The sequence below is a fragment of the Leptinotarsa decemlineata genome, unplaced genomic scaffold, assembly GCF_025532065.1.
Source record: "Leptinotarsa decemlineata unplaced genomic scaffold, Ldec_3_MD MMD2_tig00026294_RagTag_RagTag, whole genome shotgun sequence".
NCBI classification, from domain to species: Eukaryota; Metazoa; Arthropoda; class Insecta; order Coleoptera; family Chrysomelidae; genus Leptinotarsa; species Leptinotarsa decemlineata.
In genome coordinates this window covers 11,794,314-11,809,104 of record NW_027412674.1, presented here as the reverse complement: position 1 = coordinate 11,809,104, position 14,791 = coordinate 11,794,314, and the positions used below count along the sequence as shown (strand labels likewise).

At 35.5% G+C, this 14,791-nt stretch overlaps 2 protein-coding genes across 51 annotated transcripts in view; both read left to right on the top strand.

Annotated features, from left to right (window-relative positions):
• The first annotated feature begins 464 nt into the window (after nt 1–464).
• On the top strand, nt 465–4,835 carry LOC111506112 (glycoprotein-N-acetylgalactosamine 3-beta-galactosyltransferase 1). Its single transcript, XM_023161063.2, has 4 exons — nt 465–1,561; nt 2,166–2,335; nt 2,385–2,498; nt 3,486–4,835. Exons 1-4 carry the CDS (start codon nt 883–885, stop codon nt 3,627–3,629), a joined length of 1,107 nt encoding a protein of 368 aa, XP_023016831.2. The 5' UTR covers nt 465–882; the 3' UTR covers nt 3,630–4,835.
• Nucleotides 4,836–9,848: 5,013 nt separating this feature from the next.
• Dscam1 (Down syndrome cell adhesion molecule 1) overlaps nt 9,849–14,791 on the top strand; it is a 204,929-nt gene continuing 199,986 nt past the window's right edge. For 34 of the 50 annotated variants that reach the window (XM_074180418.1, XM_074180393.1, XM_074180425.1 and 31 more), the window contains exon 1: nt 9,850–10,001. The gene's annotated coding sequence lies outside the window, so the exon portion shown is untranslated. Of the gene's footprint in view, nt 10,002–14,791 lie in introns of all 50 variants that reach the window. The other 16 variants (XM_074180400.1, XM_074180382.1, XM_074180379.1 and 13 more) reach the window with 1 other exon arrangement.

Below are 14,791 nucleotides of genomic sequence, written 5' to 3'. Positions count from 1 at the left end.
GTCATAATACTATAACACATACCGATTGACTTTTAAAATGTGTTTTTTGAAGATATCCTGTTTTCGAATAAATTAGAACCAAGAAAACTTAATGAATGTTTGAAAGCGAATACAAACATGAATAAACATTGTTGATGAAAAAGGGAAACGCCTATGTATGGAATTGATTTAGTCCACAAACTCAACAAATCTTCACCATTTTAATGTTATTCTTATAAAACATTGAAAAAATATATCAGAAGGATTGGTTATTGATACAATCCAAGAATGTACATACGGAAATAAGAATCCATTTCAATGAAATGAACGAGTATACACGAAAATGGCCGATCAGATCTGATTTTATTATGGTCTTGTTCCAAGGTGAGGGAACAATCGTGGGATATGTTCGAGCAAAGAATGGGTTTTGTATTCTTTGGTTCCAGTGAAAATAAAAAAACAGCCCCTTCTATATATTTTATTGCTCTGAGGCACAAAGGCGCCGACCAAAGTGATAACGTATTTTATTGTATTTTGCGATTCTGAAATTTCCATTCAAAATTCAGTGTTTGAAATGGAAACTTCAGAAAATCCCGTATCAAATTATGAATTTGAATGATAATTGTATTAAATTCTGATATTCTTCTCAAATTATGATTGGTATCGGAATTTCATATTATTGTTTTGAAGAAAACTTGTGGCTTTTCTACACCTTCCTAGATTCCTTGATATGGTAGAACATATTTGAATTCATGTGATTCTCAATTCAATACTCGGAGTTCCTATGCATTTTGACTCAATCGACTTTCAACACTTTCAAGTTCTTTCTCCGTTATTTCTATTAATTATTGTTTTAATGAGTGGATAGTGGATTTCGAACCAGTGTATCAGTATTCTGAGGTTATGGTTCATTTTTATTCAAGAGTTCTGTTTTTGTTGGGTTTTAGCTTCGGCATATTATTATTTTTCGTAGAAAGAAAGTGTTTGAATTCCGAACAGAAAATTGTTAAAACGCTATCTTACAACCAGTGGTTTAAAAGTCTAGGTTTAACTCGGAAAACTGTTCATTGGGACGTTTTGAGATATAACCCTAATTTAACTGTTACTATAGAAGCAAGTTTTCTCTTTACAAAAATTAAAATATTGTGTGTGATATTAGTCCGCAACGAGAAAAATGCGAGAGCTTCGAAGTCAACTTGGGGAAACGGTTGTAATAATGTTGAATTTTTGGACATTGAGACCAGTAAAAATAAATTGAGCCCCAAGAAAAGAGTGAAAGGAAAATCTTCTTGGGCTCTGCTTTGCCAAAAGTTGAAAACTGTTACAAAGGAATACGACTGGGTTTTAATTGTAAATGATGATATTTTTGTTATTATGGAAAACCTCAGATTTTATTTGGCCCCATTAGAAGCAACAGCTACATACTATTTGGGTCATGCTGTAGTGTTCTGGAGTACAGTGTATAATTCAGCTCAAGCTGGATACATTCTCAGTTCTGGGACTGTTGATGCTTTCAAAGAAAAATTCACCAAAACGGATTGTTTGGAAGATATGTACTGGAATCGGGAGGATTTTTACTTAGGTAGGACATACAGAATTCATCAAATTCAAAAACTGTTGGCTTCCAGTATTTCACAGGAAAAAGATGATCATATCTGAAAAATTTCTGAAACAGGTAGATTTGTGTTTCAAAGACAATAGTGGTTCCAAGATTGGACCCTGTGGAATCCCTGTATTTATTATTCTTGAATCTGATTTCACATCATTTACTACATATAGGTACACAAGTTTTTCACATATAAGTACCATACATTTGAATATTAAAATAGATACAGAATCACAATACCTATTGAGGAGTGTAAATTTAAAATTGTGAAAATATACAAGGAGCAACATTTATTCCAGCTACTACATTACCATAAGTATATGGTTATTTGAAACTACTTCAAATTAATAAAGCTTTCGTAAGAATGAGTTTTGAATATTTGGAATTTTTATCTTCCATTTATGTCAAATTAACCTGATAAACACAAAATTGGTACGTCTCCCGAATTTGTAGAAGTGGTTCATATGACACTCACATCCTTCAGAAGGGTTCTTCCTGAGGAAGTTGTATAGCGAAACTAATGTTCAAATTTGTTTTGGAGTTCGTATTTTTTGCATGCACTGATGTCTTTTTGTTTCAGGTCGTCATTTGGCAAGTTTGAACATAACACCTGTCGATACAAGAGATTCAGCCGGTTTCTCAACATTTCATCCCCATAACTTGAATCAATTATTTTTTACTGGTGATAATCATTACAAAACCAGTGTATTTCCATCAAAATGCTGTAGTAAGAAGTTGATATCTTTTCAGGTAATTTCGGATTTATATAAAATATGAATATTAACATTGTTAATTCTAGGGTATCGAAGGTGATAAAATGTACACCTACCATTATCTTCTATATACTTTACAGATATTTGATGAAGGAAACTTGGGTAATACTTATTCACCACACACCATTGTTGATGATCAGGTGAGAGCATATTTTAATCTGATTAACCTTATAGACCACAAACCTATCCCAAATGGACAGTAAGTAGCCGAACTACCTAGTAGGTAGTTCGGATTTTCCAACATAATCTAGAAATGCTGCTTAGGCTCATAATTAAGCATACTATATTGAAAATACAGTTCTGGAATACACCACAGGAAATGAAAACAATAGTTTCTTTTTTAAATGAAAGGATTCATTTTCAGGAGAGATTAATTTTTGGCTTTCTACTTCTCCATTTTTATACAAAAAATGTAGGAATCTTCCGCAGAAAAAAGATAAGAATTGATTTCATAATAAACCCTTTACAAAGAAGTAACTTTCAGACACAGACTAGAAGAAAAAGCCCTCTCAAAACGACTACATACTTTAATATAAACATTGAATTACACGAAAGAAAAAATACTTTTGAAACTACATCTTTTATATGAACACTGAATTATACAAAAAACACTTTTCTCTATTCACTATGTACTCCAAACATTCGTTATGGATTTCATCAGTTCAGACTTCCATTGTCTAATATGATATAAATTGATTTGAAATCCCTGAAAGAATCTTCAAAAAATAAAAAAAAATACCGGAAAAAACAATTTTATTAAGCAAAAAAATGAAATTACAATGAAATAACATACAAGCAACAACCAAAAAAATTGAACTATCAATACGAGCTGAAAAATGAAAAAATTCTTATCTTATTGCTTTTGTTAAGTGTTTATTTCGAAATCAGTTACTTTCTGTTTTCAAAACCTGATTTTCACTCAAAAGTTTCGCCACAAATTGTGAATAGCTTTAAATTTGTAACAGCTTTTAAATTGAAGCGAAAGTTTCAAAGTAAATTTTAGGTTTTGAAAAGGAAAAACATTGTTTCTGTAAGGTCGACCACTAAAGTGAGAAGTATCGAGTCCTCCACAAAAAATGTCTTCCAGAGAAAAACAACAAAGATCTTGCATGTTTACTTTTTTACAGGTTTGGAGAACATTTTTGGAAGGACGGAATATTTCTGCTGACAATGTTACAAGTGAACAGTATTACCAGATTTGGGAAAATCTTATAGACGATCCAACTTCTTTTGCAGCTAATATGAAGAGGGAGAATTTTGAATATGATTAAAATTGACCAATTACACTAGTTAACATTGACATTGCACTGAGTTTGAGAGTAAATTAACAAACATTAACATAACAAAATGTGTAATGAAAGAAATTACCTGAGCTTATGTATCAGTTAATTACAGATTCCACATTTGAAAAACTATTCAGTGACAGGGTTATTTAATTCTATTTGGTCATACAGTAAATGACCCAAACTCTTTCTATTTCTAAACATTCTAAAAGATTGAGATTTCTCTTCTGAATGTAACACATCATAGTCATGATTGAACTTGTGCTAAAGATGCTAGAAGTTGGTATGCAAATGTGGATTTGGTTTTTCCATTGGAGAAATTATTTCTATGCTCTTTAATTCTTTAAGAAAAACTTCATCCCGTTTGGCCAATATAAAGCTTTGGGCAAGAGCCACAAGTCAACATATATATTCCTGATCTATCTGACATTGAACTTGTGCCTTTATTGTTTTTAATAAATTTGCTCAAATTATTATTGGTTCTGTAAAACACGTCCAGTGCTTATGGCTACAACTTTTCAGAGGAGATGATGATTTTGCATGAAGGTACCAATAAATTTTGTGTGAATTAACTAGAAACTTAGGAAAATGTTTTGCAACAAGAATTTCTGTCAGTTGAGATTACTTTTTGCAGCACAGCATTGATGCTAACTTTTGTGCTTTATGTAGAGGCTTCCATGTCTTTCAAAATCACTTCCACTTCTGTTGTTGGTCTTATCCTGAAGAATATTCTTCTGCAGAGTTTTCATCATTTCATTTTGAAGCCATTTCTAACAAATTTCTGCAGAGCCATTTCTTTTAAAAGATGTCAAATTGAATCATATCTATCAATTTTAAGTAAAATTCAGAGTACCCATCAATTGGCAAATTGATGTCAAACAACTATATTCAACATAATATAGTTGATGAAGTAAAATTGCTATTTTTGACAAATTATCCATTAAAGAATGAAGAAAGTATTTTGTTGTTGAAATCTTCATTAGTTCGATCTGCTGTGGTAGAAGTATAAAACATGCAATAAATTATATGTATCAAAAAACTTGAATGTTAAGTTTGGTAGAACTAGTTAGTTTTGTTACATGTTTTCAACTTGAAAATAATCATAAAAAACTATCAAATTTCCATGTTTGATATAAATTTTATACTTATATATTATATTTTTTTATATTTATAAATAAATGTTTCACTCTATAATTATGTTTCATTGTAATATCCTCTATGTTATTAAAATTTTTGTTGGAATTAAAATTGAATGAGTGAAAGTTTTGATGTTATTAATTTTTGAGTTATTCGAAGTTACTGTTTGTTTCACAAGTTGCATAAATTGAAGTATGGTGCCTATTCAATACATGAACTTGAATTTAAGTCACCCAAGTCATCTTGGGTGTCACACCAATAGGTGGTTCCTCTTATGTCTCGCTTGCGTTTAAGCAGTTATTTTTATTAAGTACTTTTCTTGGTTATTCACATTTTGTCTTCAATCGAGGACCACCTGCCCGGTACTGATGGAGGCTGTACCAGCTGTCTATCGGTGGCTCTTAAATTGAAATCAATATGGGAATGATCAAAATGGTACTTATCTATTCATCTATATATATATATATATATATATATATATATATATATATATATATATATATATATATATATACACACATCGGAAAAGTCTAGGGATATTTTAAAAAATAGCAATAATTTTTTTTTAGATCGCTTTAGGGAAAAAAAAGTTGACGGGTGATTATTAAACGAATGTAACTTACAACAAAATTTATTAAATGGTCAAAAATACTGAGTGCGCATATAAGCAAAACTAAAAAGAAATATGGCTCTTCTTTGGCATCCCGAAAAAAATCATAATACAAAAAAAATTGGAATCAGTACAAAGTATGGCCTCCACGCTGGTTTCTTACGGCCCTACATCTATCGTGCATCGACAAAATGAGATTGTCAATGTCTTGTTGAGGTACATTTGCCCATTCAGCGATTAAAAGCTCTCTCAATTGAAACGTTGTGTGAATGTTCCCCATATGCGGAGTAATTCTTCGTTGAAGCATGTCCCACACATGCTCGATGGGATTCAGGGTGATTGTGTTGGCCATGGCAATACATCAACTCCTTCGTTGATGAGCCAGTCAGTCACTAGACGCGCGACATGTGGACGAGCATTATGTGCATCAGGTGGAAGTTTTCACCAACAGCACCAGCAAACGGACGGACGATAGGTAGAAGAATGGTGTCGAGGTACTGTCGAGCTGTGAGGGAGCAATTTGGAAAAACGAGATCGGTTCTGCCGCCGATCATGATTCCGCCCCATAGCATTACTGTACCACCTCTGTATGTGTGGACTTCCTGAACGTGTCTCAAACGTTCATTATTTCCAGGTCGTCTCCACAGTCTTACTCGACGAGAATCTGGATGAAATCAAATCTGGATTCGTCTGTAAACAGAACTGTGGCCCAATCATTTGCATCCCAGTTTTGATGTTCTTGACACCACTCTAATCTTCTACCGCGATTGCCTCTCGACAAAGGTGGACATCTAAGTGGCCTTCTGTTGTGGAGATCTGCTTCATGCAGTCGATTTCTGACAGTATCACGACCAATAGTTACCTGGTGCGTCTGCTGCAACACGTTAACCAACTCAGGTGCTGTGATTGTCGGTTGTCATCTTGCGGCTTAGACCAAAAATCGGTCTTGAACTGCAGTTGTAGCGCGTCCTCGTCCTGGACGTTGTTCGGCTGGACTGCCAGTTTCACGGAAACGCCGCCACAATCGACTGATAACACTTTGGGAGATCCCCAAACGAAGAGCTACATCATTTTGTCGCATGCCACCTTGAAGAAGCCCTACAGCTCTATTCATCTTAGCCAATGGTAAGTGATGGCGTTCCATATAAAGATTTTCGAGTGTTGATATGAATACAGAAGGTTATTCATCATAGCACTCAAAAAAGTGGCAAACAATAGACACGTGTTTCGGGTTTCCTTCCTATGTTTTTACCACTTTTATTTGTTACCAACGTTACTACAGTTTCGTTCTATAAAGGCAAATGAATAAAATAAACTGAAATAATTAATAATGTTAACCCTTATATATCTATACACCACTTTAGGTATTAACAGACGGTCCTTAACTTATTTCATCAGTTCGGACTTCCATTATCTAATATAATATAAATTGATTTGAAATCCTTGAAAGAATATGTAAAAAAATTAAAAAGGTTAACCGAAAAATGACAATTTTAGCAAACAAAACACTGAAGTTAAAAAGAAATGACATATACAAGCAACAACCAAAAAAAAAAAAATTGAAATATTAATACAAGCTGAAAATTAAAAAATATTAACAAAAAATTAAAAGATTCCAAACCAAGTTACGTCACGACGTTTCGATTGTTAGTATCTACAGTCGTCTTCGGGTGTTAACTGGACTTATTTCTCCAAGATATGACTACTTATAGGTCATTCGAGTGCTTTCACCTATCCCCTCTCTCCGCTTCATTGGTTTTAGCGGAAGATGACCGTTTGGCGGGAGTTGGTCGTTTTTCGCTAGATTAGAGGTTTCCCTATGTTACGTATCTCTACGCTAGCTTGACTACATGCGTTGTTGGACAACATATACGGGGCTTCTTTGAATTTTCTCCTACAGTGTTCTTCTTTGTGGATGATTCAGCTTGAACCCACTTGATGTTATGTTGATGAGTCCAAACATGCTCTGCTATTCCAGATTTGCTGGTTTCTCCTTGTTGTGAGTGTTTCTTGTGCTCAGCAATGCGAACTTTCAATGGCCTCTTAGTTTCACCGATGTATGATTCTCCGCACTCGCAGGGTATCCGGTAAATGCAATTCTTGGGATCGCAGTTCGCGTTTGGTGGCCTGGTTTTCGTGAGGCTGCTACGGATAGTGTTCCAAGATCTGAAGCAGGTCTTGATGTTATACTTGGACCGAATCCTTCTTATCCTTTCCGATAATCCTCTGATGTAGGGAAGTACAAGTACTGGTTGTGGCGGCTTCTCTTCCTTGTGGAGCTCTTGCCGTCTTCTAGACCTTCGAGACCTTCTAGACTTTCGAGACCTTCCTTTGTATTACAGAGCCCGAAAGCACGGTCTAGTAGACTCTTGATGATTTCTATCTTAGTCGATTGATGGTGGTTGGATTTATGTTTCAGATACTGTCCTGTGTGAGTGGGTTTTCTATATACAGATGTTTTCCATTTAGTGTCGGTCCTTTTCACCAATACGTCTAAGAAAGGCAATTCGTTGTGGACTTCCTTCTCCATTGTGAAAGTAATGGAAGGACTTACGTTGTCGATGTCCTTCAGGAAAGTGTCTAGTTCTGTATTCCTACCTTGCAACAAACGGTCCTTAACTTAACTAAGTACCTGAATTTTGCTTACTTGTGACAATATGGGTACGCTAATCTGGCTAATTTGAAAACCAGTGAGTAAACTAGATCGATTTGATCATTTAGCAGGTTGCACCTGCAATGCTTATACATTTCCAGGGATTCCAAATAATTGAGTTACCAACCCTTGCTTGTATAGTGCAACATTTACGTATCGTTTAGATTTGGGAACTTGTGGTTGCATTACGAAGAATGGAACCACTGAAGGAACCAGTGGAGGAACTTTCATGATCGGCATACCGTTTGGTGATTTGGTCACATTGTTCTATTGTAAAGGCTGCTTCTATAAAGCTTGGAATACTATTCTGAACCAGTAAACTGTACACACCTCAGCAATTTTTGATACTTCATGAAGCTCACATTAGACCTTCCCTGGTGTATTGTTCTATGTATTAAGCTCTGTCGCTAAGCATACCCTGAAGCGGTTGGATTCCATCCAGAAAAGAGCCATGCATTCGCCTGATTGGAGACACCAACATCACTTGTAACCTTGACATTCTGGAACATCGAAGAAAGTTTGGAGATTTGTCTCTCTTTTGAAGATACTTTCACGGGAGGTGTTCAAGTGACTTGGCAAATTTGATTCCACCAAGAGCGGTACATATCAGAAATACGCGACAGACTGTTGTAATAAGTACGTCAGGTTGCCTTTAGGATCGAAATACTCGTCAAACTTCTTCAATAATGCGTCTAAACGTCTCTTCCTCATCTCCAGTGGAAGTTCTCATACCTTTTTCTTTAATCAACGTGCGGAGTTGAGCACATTTTCGCGTCTTCCTTCTTAGCGATTTCGGTAGCTTTCAAATATGTTTAAAGCCTCTGCTCATCGTTTTGAGGTTCAACTCAACTCAAGCTTATAAACCCCAGATTTCTCCATTGCTTCACTCACTCAATTAACCGCTGTGTGAATAACCGGTCGCGGTGGTTCGAACCGCAAGGCCAAACGATCTATTTTCACTTCCTATCGTCCAACCTGTGTTAGGAACCAGATGTTGAAAGTTAAGACCTCGTTAGTCCTTAGCTCGCACAAGTTTCGACTTTTGAGGGTTGTCGTTCGTGGGGGGGGGGCGGCGACATCTGTCGTTCTCATATGTTGTTATGTTTAAAATATGTTTTTCCATTATAATCATCTATCGCACCCCTACGAAAGATAACCCCCAAAAGTCAAAACTTGTGCGAGCTAAGGACTAACGAGGTCCTGTCTTTTAACGTGTGATTCCTAACACGGATTGGACGATGGCAAGTGAAAATCGAGCATTCAGCCTGGGGCTTGAACCATCGACTCACACATCGGCCGATTGACTGAGTGAACAAAGCACCCACGTCTAACTGCCCGGCTATATACTGACCGACCATACGTAGGACAACTGTTGAAATCCTTTCTTTTGGCCTACTAATCTATATTAGAAAAGAAAGTTTCAATTCTTTCGAAAAACATTGCATTTTCTCTGCAATACACTACACAGTTTTTCAATTAAAAAGTCCGTATAATAAAATTACTTATCAGTGTGGTTTTCGGATAAATCACTATAAAAAACGAAAACTTTTCAGATATAATTAAAATGCTTTTTCAGTACTCGCCATTAATCCACATGTTAATTTTTCTTGTTTGAATCTCCCTCTAAAATTGTAGTTGTAGTCTGCGAATGTGGCATCATCCAGTCATCGTCCTGCTAAAATTGATTTTTCTCCTCCTCCAGGCACAGGAACAGAAATCGGCAAGGCAACCATCAACACATCTCATACCCTGGCTCAGATCGTACCGATTCGGCCGGTCACCCCTGTTTCGGCAGAATTCGGGCAAGGCGTTGCGTTTGTTGATTATTGTTGTTTAGTCAGTTTTGTGACTTGGTGAGAGTGTGTTATCCTTCTCTGTGGAGAGTTGCATTCAGTGATTTAACAACTATTTCTGTGGTCAATAGTGGTTCTAGTGAACAAGTTTTCTATTTGCTGTTTCGGTAAGTTTGCTTTCCACAGAAATTTGGTATAGAATATCTGAAATATGTGATGCCTCCCACGCCGGTATTTTCGCGAATCTGTCAATATTTAGGATGGGAAAGTCAGGAAATTTGTGGATTTTTTTCAGGAGAGATCCAGAGGAAGATCTTCATTGGTAGGGAAGAGAAAGCTCTAGTAACTCTGTGCATTTGTATTCATACAACACCTTTCAATTTTGTAAACTTCCTATTGTTTTATTATAGTTACTTCCTTTTTTAATAATGTAATTAACATTCTCAACAGACCAGCAGAACATCTTTTAAGGAAGTATTCTTTTGTGAATTCCATTTAAGAATCACGGACTCATGGACATAGGAAATGTGACAAGGATATGTACATATTCTTGGGAATATCCGTTCTCTTTCTCGGACGAATCAAAATTCTTAATGGTACAGCAGCTGCATTTTCATATTCTTCGACCGATTCTCATCTATAGCATGCCTACCTGCGAAACTTGGCCACCTGCTTTGAGTTTCAAATTTAAATTAAGAATGTAAGAAAAATCTACCAAGGGACGACTCGAAACTTCTACGGTTTTATCGATGAACAGGGATCTGTACAAATTGCTGTCTAACCCTTTCGTTTAGATCTTTTTGAACCTAGTCTTCAGAAAAAAAAACTTCAAAATGAATGTTAATTAATGTGAAATCTAGAAAACAGCTTCAAAAATTCCAAAAATCGCATGGAAATGTTGGATTATTTGTGTGCTCTCAGATGGATTGAGTCATCTTTAATTTTCACTTATAAAGTACGTAAAAAATAAATATTCATATACTTTGTACATGAAAGTAGGGATCTAATATTCAATCAAGGACACACCCTGAACCATAATCAACCCTCTATTTCTAAGACTCTATGAATACGTCTATCCGCAACATCCGCGTTCGCCAGTTAAGTTATGACTAATGAGGTATGTCGCAAATCTCAAGTGACTCCAGTCGTTACTGGATGTTAGAAAGTATTGAAAACTCAAATAGATGCAAAAGTCTTGCCAATAACTGAGAAGATTCGCAATATGTAAAAACTGTACACGAGAAAATTGAATACCTTGTGATTATAGTGACCATAGTTAGATGAATTTATATTGATCAGTTGGTTTAGACTTAGACTGGACGCCTCGCGGGAGGCATTCCCATTCTCCTTCATACTGTAACACAATGTTTAAAAACCCAAACTCTTCACAAGAAATTAAAAAGCAGCACCAACATATCTATTTTATCATTACAATCGTCGAGAGGGCTTACCTAACTAGTTTTTGAAATTCCAACATCGTATGTTGAGGTGTGGCGGCGAGATGTGGAATGTTTCGTATTTCTAGAAGCCATCGTCAGCTTTACATTCAAGACAGTTTCCTTGACTGTTACATCATCAAAGTTCTTTACTAATTGTGCCTATTGAAATATATATTACTAGTTGTTGCCGCGGCTTCGCCCGCATAGAATTTGGTTTGTCGCCTTAAGTTTTGTTTACAGACCATTTTGAACAAATAGTTATAATATTTTTTTATTAATCCAAAACTTCAGGTTTCCAACTTCAAAACTGATGAAATTCAATACAATCTTTGAACCCCCCATTTTCCCCCTTGGGGTTAGAAATTTCTGACTCCCTTTCTTGATGCCTATTTACGCTATACAAAGAACCTACCTGCATATTTCAAGATTCTAGGTTCAGCAGCTTCGGCTGTACGTTAATATAAAAGCGGATAACATATAGTAATTTATATTTTTACTGTAAAAAATGCCAACTGCACTAAGTAATGAATAGCTCCAACAATCTAATTATGTTACAAAAAATTCGCAATACACAAGCGTCAACGACGTCTGCCCTCACGCGTCTGCCCGCGTTCGGTTCGCGTTCTTGGCGATGGCCCTTCATTGCTTAGACCGCCCCTTTACCCCTGCGCATCGTCCCCCGTCGTCTTACAGTAGACGCGACGCGTAATGGCTTACTGCGTTGCGTCAAGTTAATCTTATCGTGATAGTTTTTAAACGATTTGGCCAAATTACTTAGTGTAAAAGACAAAGTTTATCCATTTCTTTCTAAAATTTTAGAAAAGGCTATTGCTCAACAGTTGAGAAACCACCTTCACAACAACAATGTACTTCCAATTATGCAATCTGGTTTCAGACCAAACTATAGCTGTGCCACAGCTTTATTGAACATATTAGATGATATTGTCGCACCACGCATAAAGACGAAATCACTGTCCTACTATTGATCGACTTTAGCAAAGCTTTTGATACATTGAATCATCAACTACTTTGATCTATATTACATTATAATGGACTTTGTCAAAGCACTCTGAAATTTTTCGATTCATATCTTTCACATAGACAACAAATTGTTAGTGGAGAACCACATGTCAGATTTCAAAAATACTTCTTCAGGTGTCCCACGGGGTTCAATCCTTGGACCTATCCTCTACATAATTTACACCTCCCATTTGACAACCTGTTTGAAAAAACTCAAATATCATATGTATGCCGATGATACACAGTTGTATTATTCTTTTACTCCTGACTCTGTACAGCAAAGTGAAAATATCATTATGGAGGATTTGAATTAATTCGTTAATGTATCGAAGAAATATGCCCTGGAAGTTGATAATTCCAAATGCTCTGTGATTGTATTTGGAAGGAAACTCGCAAGGTCGAAACTTAGAGATCTGATCATAAAAATTGATGACACTGTTTTACCGGTTGTAAATCAGGTTAAAAATCTAGGAGTTTTTATCGATGATGAACTCAAATTCAAAAAACATACTTCAACATTGATTCAAAGAGCATTTGGGAAAATGAAAATATTATACCGTCATAGGCATGTCTTGAGCCTAAAAACCAAATTACTCATTTGTGATCCGTTGATATTATCTATTTTCAATCATTGTGACGTAGTGTATCATTATTTTCTGAATGAAAATAAGCAAGAACGAATTCAAAGAGTTCAAAACTCTTGTTTGAGATTTTCATACGGTATCAAGAAAAGAAACCGATTTCTCATACACTCAAAAAAGCCAGGTGGCTGAAAATGTACGATAGGCGGACTCTTCATTCTTCGACATTATTTCATAAAGTTATTATCAATAGAACATCTCCCTACCTCTATAACAAAATAACTTATCGAACTGATGTTCATAATGTGAACATCGGGCGCAAAATGATCCATGTTGTTAGACACTTCATAGAACTATTCAAAAGGTCATTTACATATTCGATAGCTGAATTCTATAACAACCTACCACCTTCCTTTCGGTCGAAATCTGTTTCTAGTTTCAGGTACTACCTGAAAAAACACCTTCTGAAAAATCACATTGGCTCTTGTAGGCCGTAGCTAAAATATTTGTAGTATCCTTATGTTTGTATCGATATCCGCCTCATGAATTACATGAGGCGGATACATTACAATTACCCGCTATCACAATTCCAATTACAATTTTAGGTCCTTTGTTATTTTTTTTTGTTTTTCATCTTTTTCTTTTTTTTTTTGTTTGTAAGGTGCAAGAGGAACAATGAACTCTATTAATCTTGTATCCTATTGACAAATTTGTATTTTGTTTTTCTCCATATTGTATCATGTTATTTCAGCTGTCAATAAATTCATTTATTATTATTATTATACTAAATACCTAAACCGACAATTGTATCAATTTTTATAAGAATTTGACAGATATTCTAAAATGTGCATTGTAAAAAAAGTATCCAATTTAATTGTATTTATGGCTCAGTCTTTTGCATATAGTGGCTATCTCATAAGAGGTAGATATCGCGGACTTTCATTTAGAACTATTTAAGATAAAAAAATCTTACGGTACATTATCTGCATGTAACTCCAACGGTATAGGTAGCGCACGCCAATATAGCTCTCAGGGAGCAGTCATATCTTCTTGGTAATCAGCAGACGAATCTTTTATATTTTTGACCGACAGAAGCAAAGCGTTAGGTACGAAACCACTTTCATTCCCGGCATGCAAAATTATAACACGTTTTCCCCTTGAAGAAGGTGTGTTCAAAGCACAATACTTGGTTTCGTCTACCCAGCCATATTTGACAAATCATGGGTTTCAAACAAAGCTTCGTCGAGATAGATTATATGTCTGCTGGATTCTCGGTAGTTTTTCATTCGCCTCAAATATTCTTGTCGGAGTTGAACAATGCGTGTCGATTCCATTATGACCATCCGATTGTTCAATTTTTAATTTTGAAACCACAAGACAATAAGACACCTCGTAGAGTTTCTAAAGATTTGTAATTGTATTCGGGATAATCGAGTAATTTATACCAAATCATTTCCAAGGTTGGTACTTCATTTTTTTGGTATATACCATAAATTGTTCGCCGAATCACATCTTTTGTAGCATCATCAACGTTTGCGAATTTTTTATTTCTGTTTTCGTTTCATTGTATGGTCAATGACATCCCCTATTTTAATGACTCGAAGAACTGTCGAACGAGATAGTTTCGTTAACTCGCATATTCTATTCACAATAGCATTCTGTGAAGTGTGACAGTTTTCCTTCTTTAGGCATTCATGAATATTTAAAATTACTCGCTGAACTTGAACATGTAAGTCCTTATTTTCAAATTCCGGATCCCTGTCGATTGACACAGATTCCTCACACGTAATGTTATCATTCGTTTCAAAAGGTCTCCAGAAAGTCATATTGATGAAAGAACCCAAAAACACTAAGATTTTCACAAAAATCGGTTCAAACGATGAGATTGAAACCTTTGGTGTAAAAGTTGAAAACTTT

Bases quoted from the DNA above. Each gene is read 5' to 3' on its own strand.
- LOC111506112 (XM_023161063.2), top strand. From the start codon at position 883: ATGGTTCATTTTTATTCAAGAGTTCTGTTTTTGTTGGGTTTTAGCTTC. The intron at 1,562-2,165 runs GTAGGACATACA...TTTTTGTTTCAG, and splicing joins TCGGGAGGATTTTTACTTAG to GTCGTCATTTGGCAAGTTTG. The intron at 2,336-2,384 runs GTAATTTCGGAT...TGTTAATTCTAG, and splicing joins AGAAGTTGATATCTTTTCAG to GGTATCGAAGGTGATAAAAT.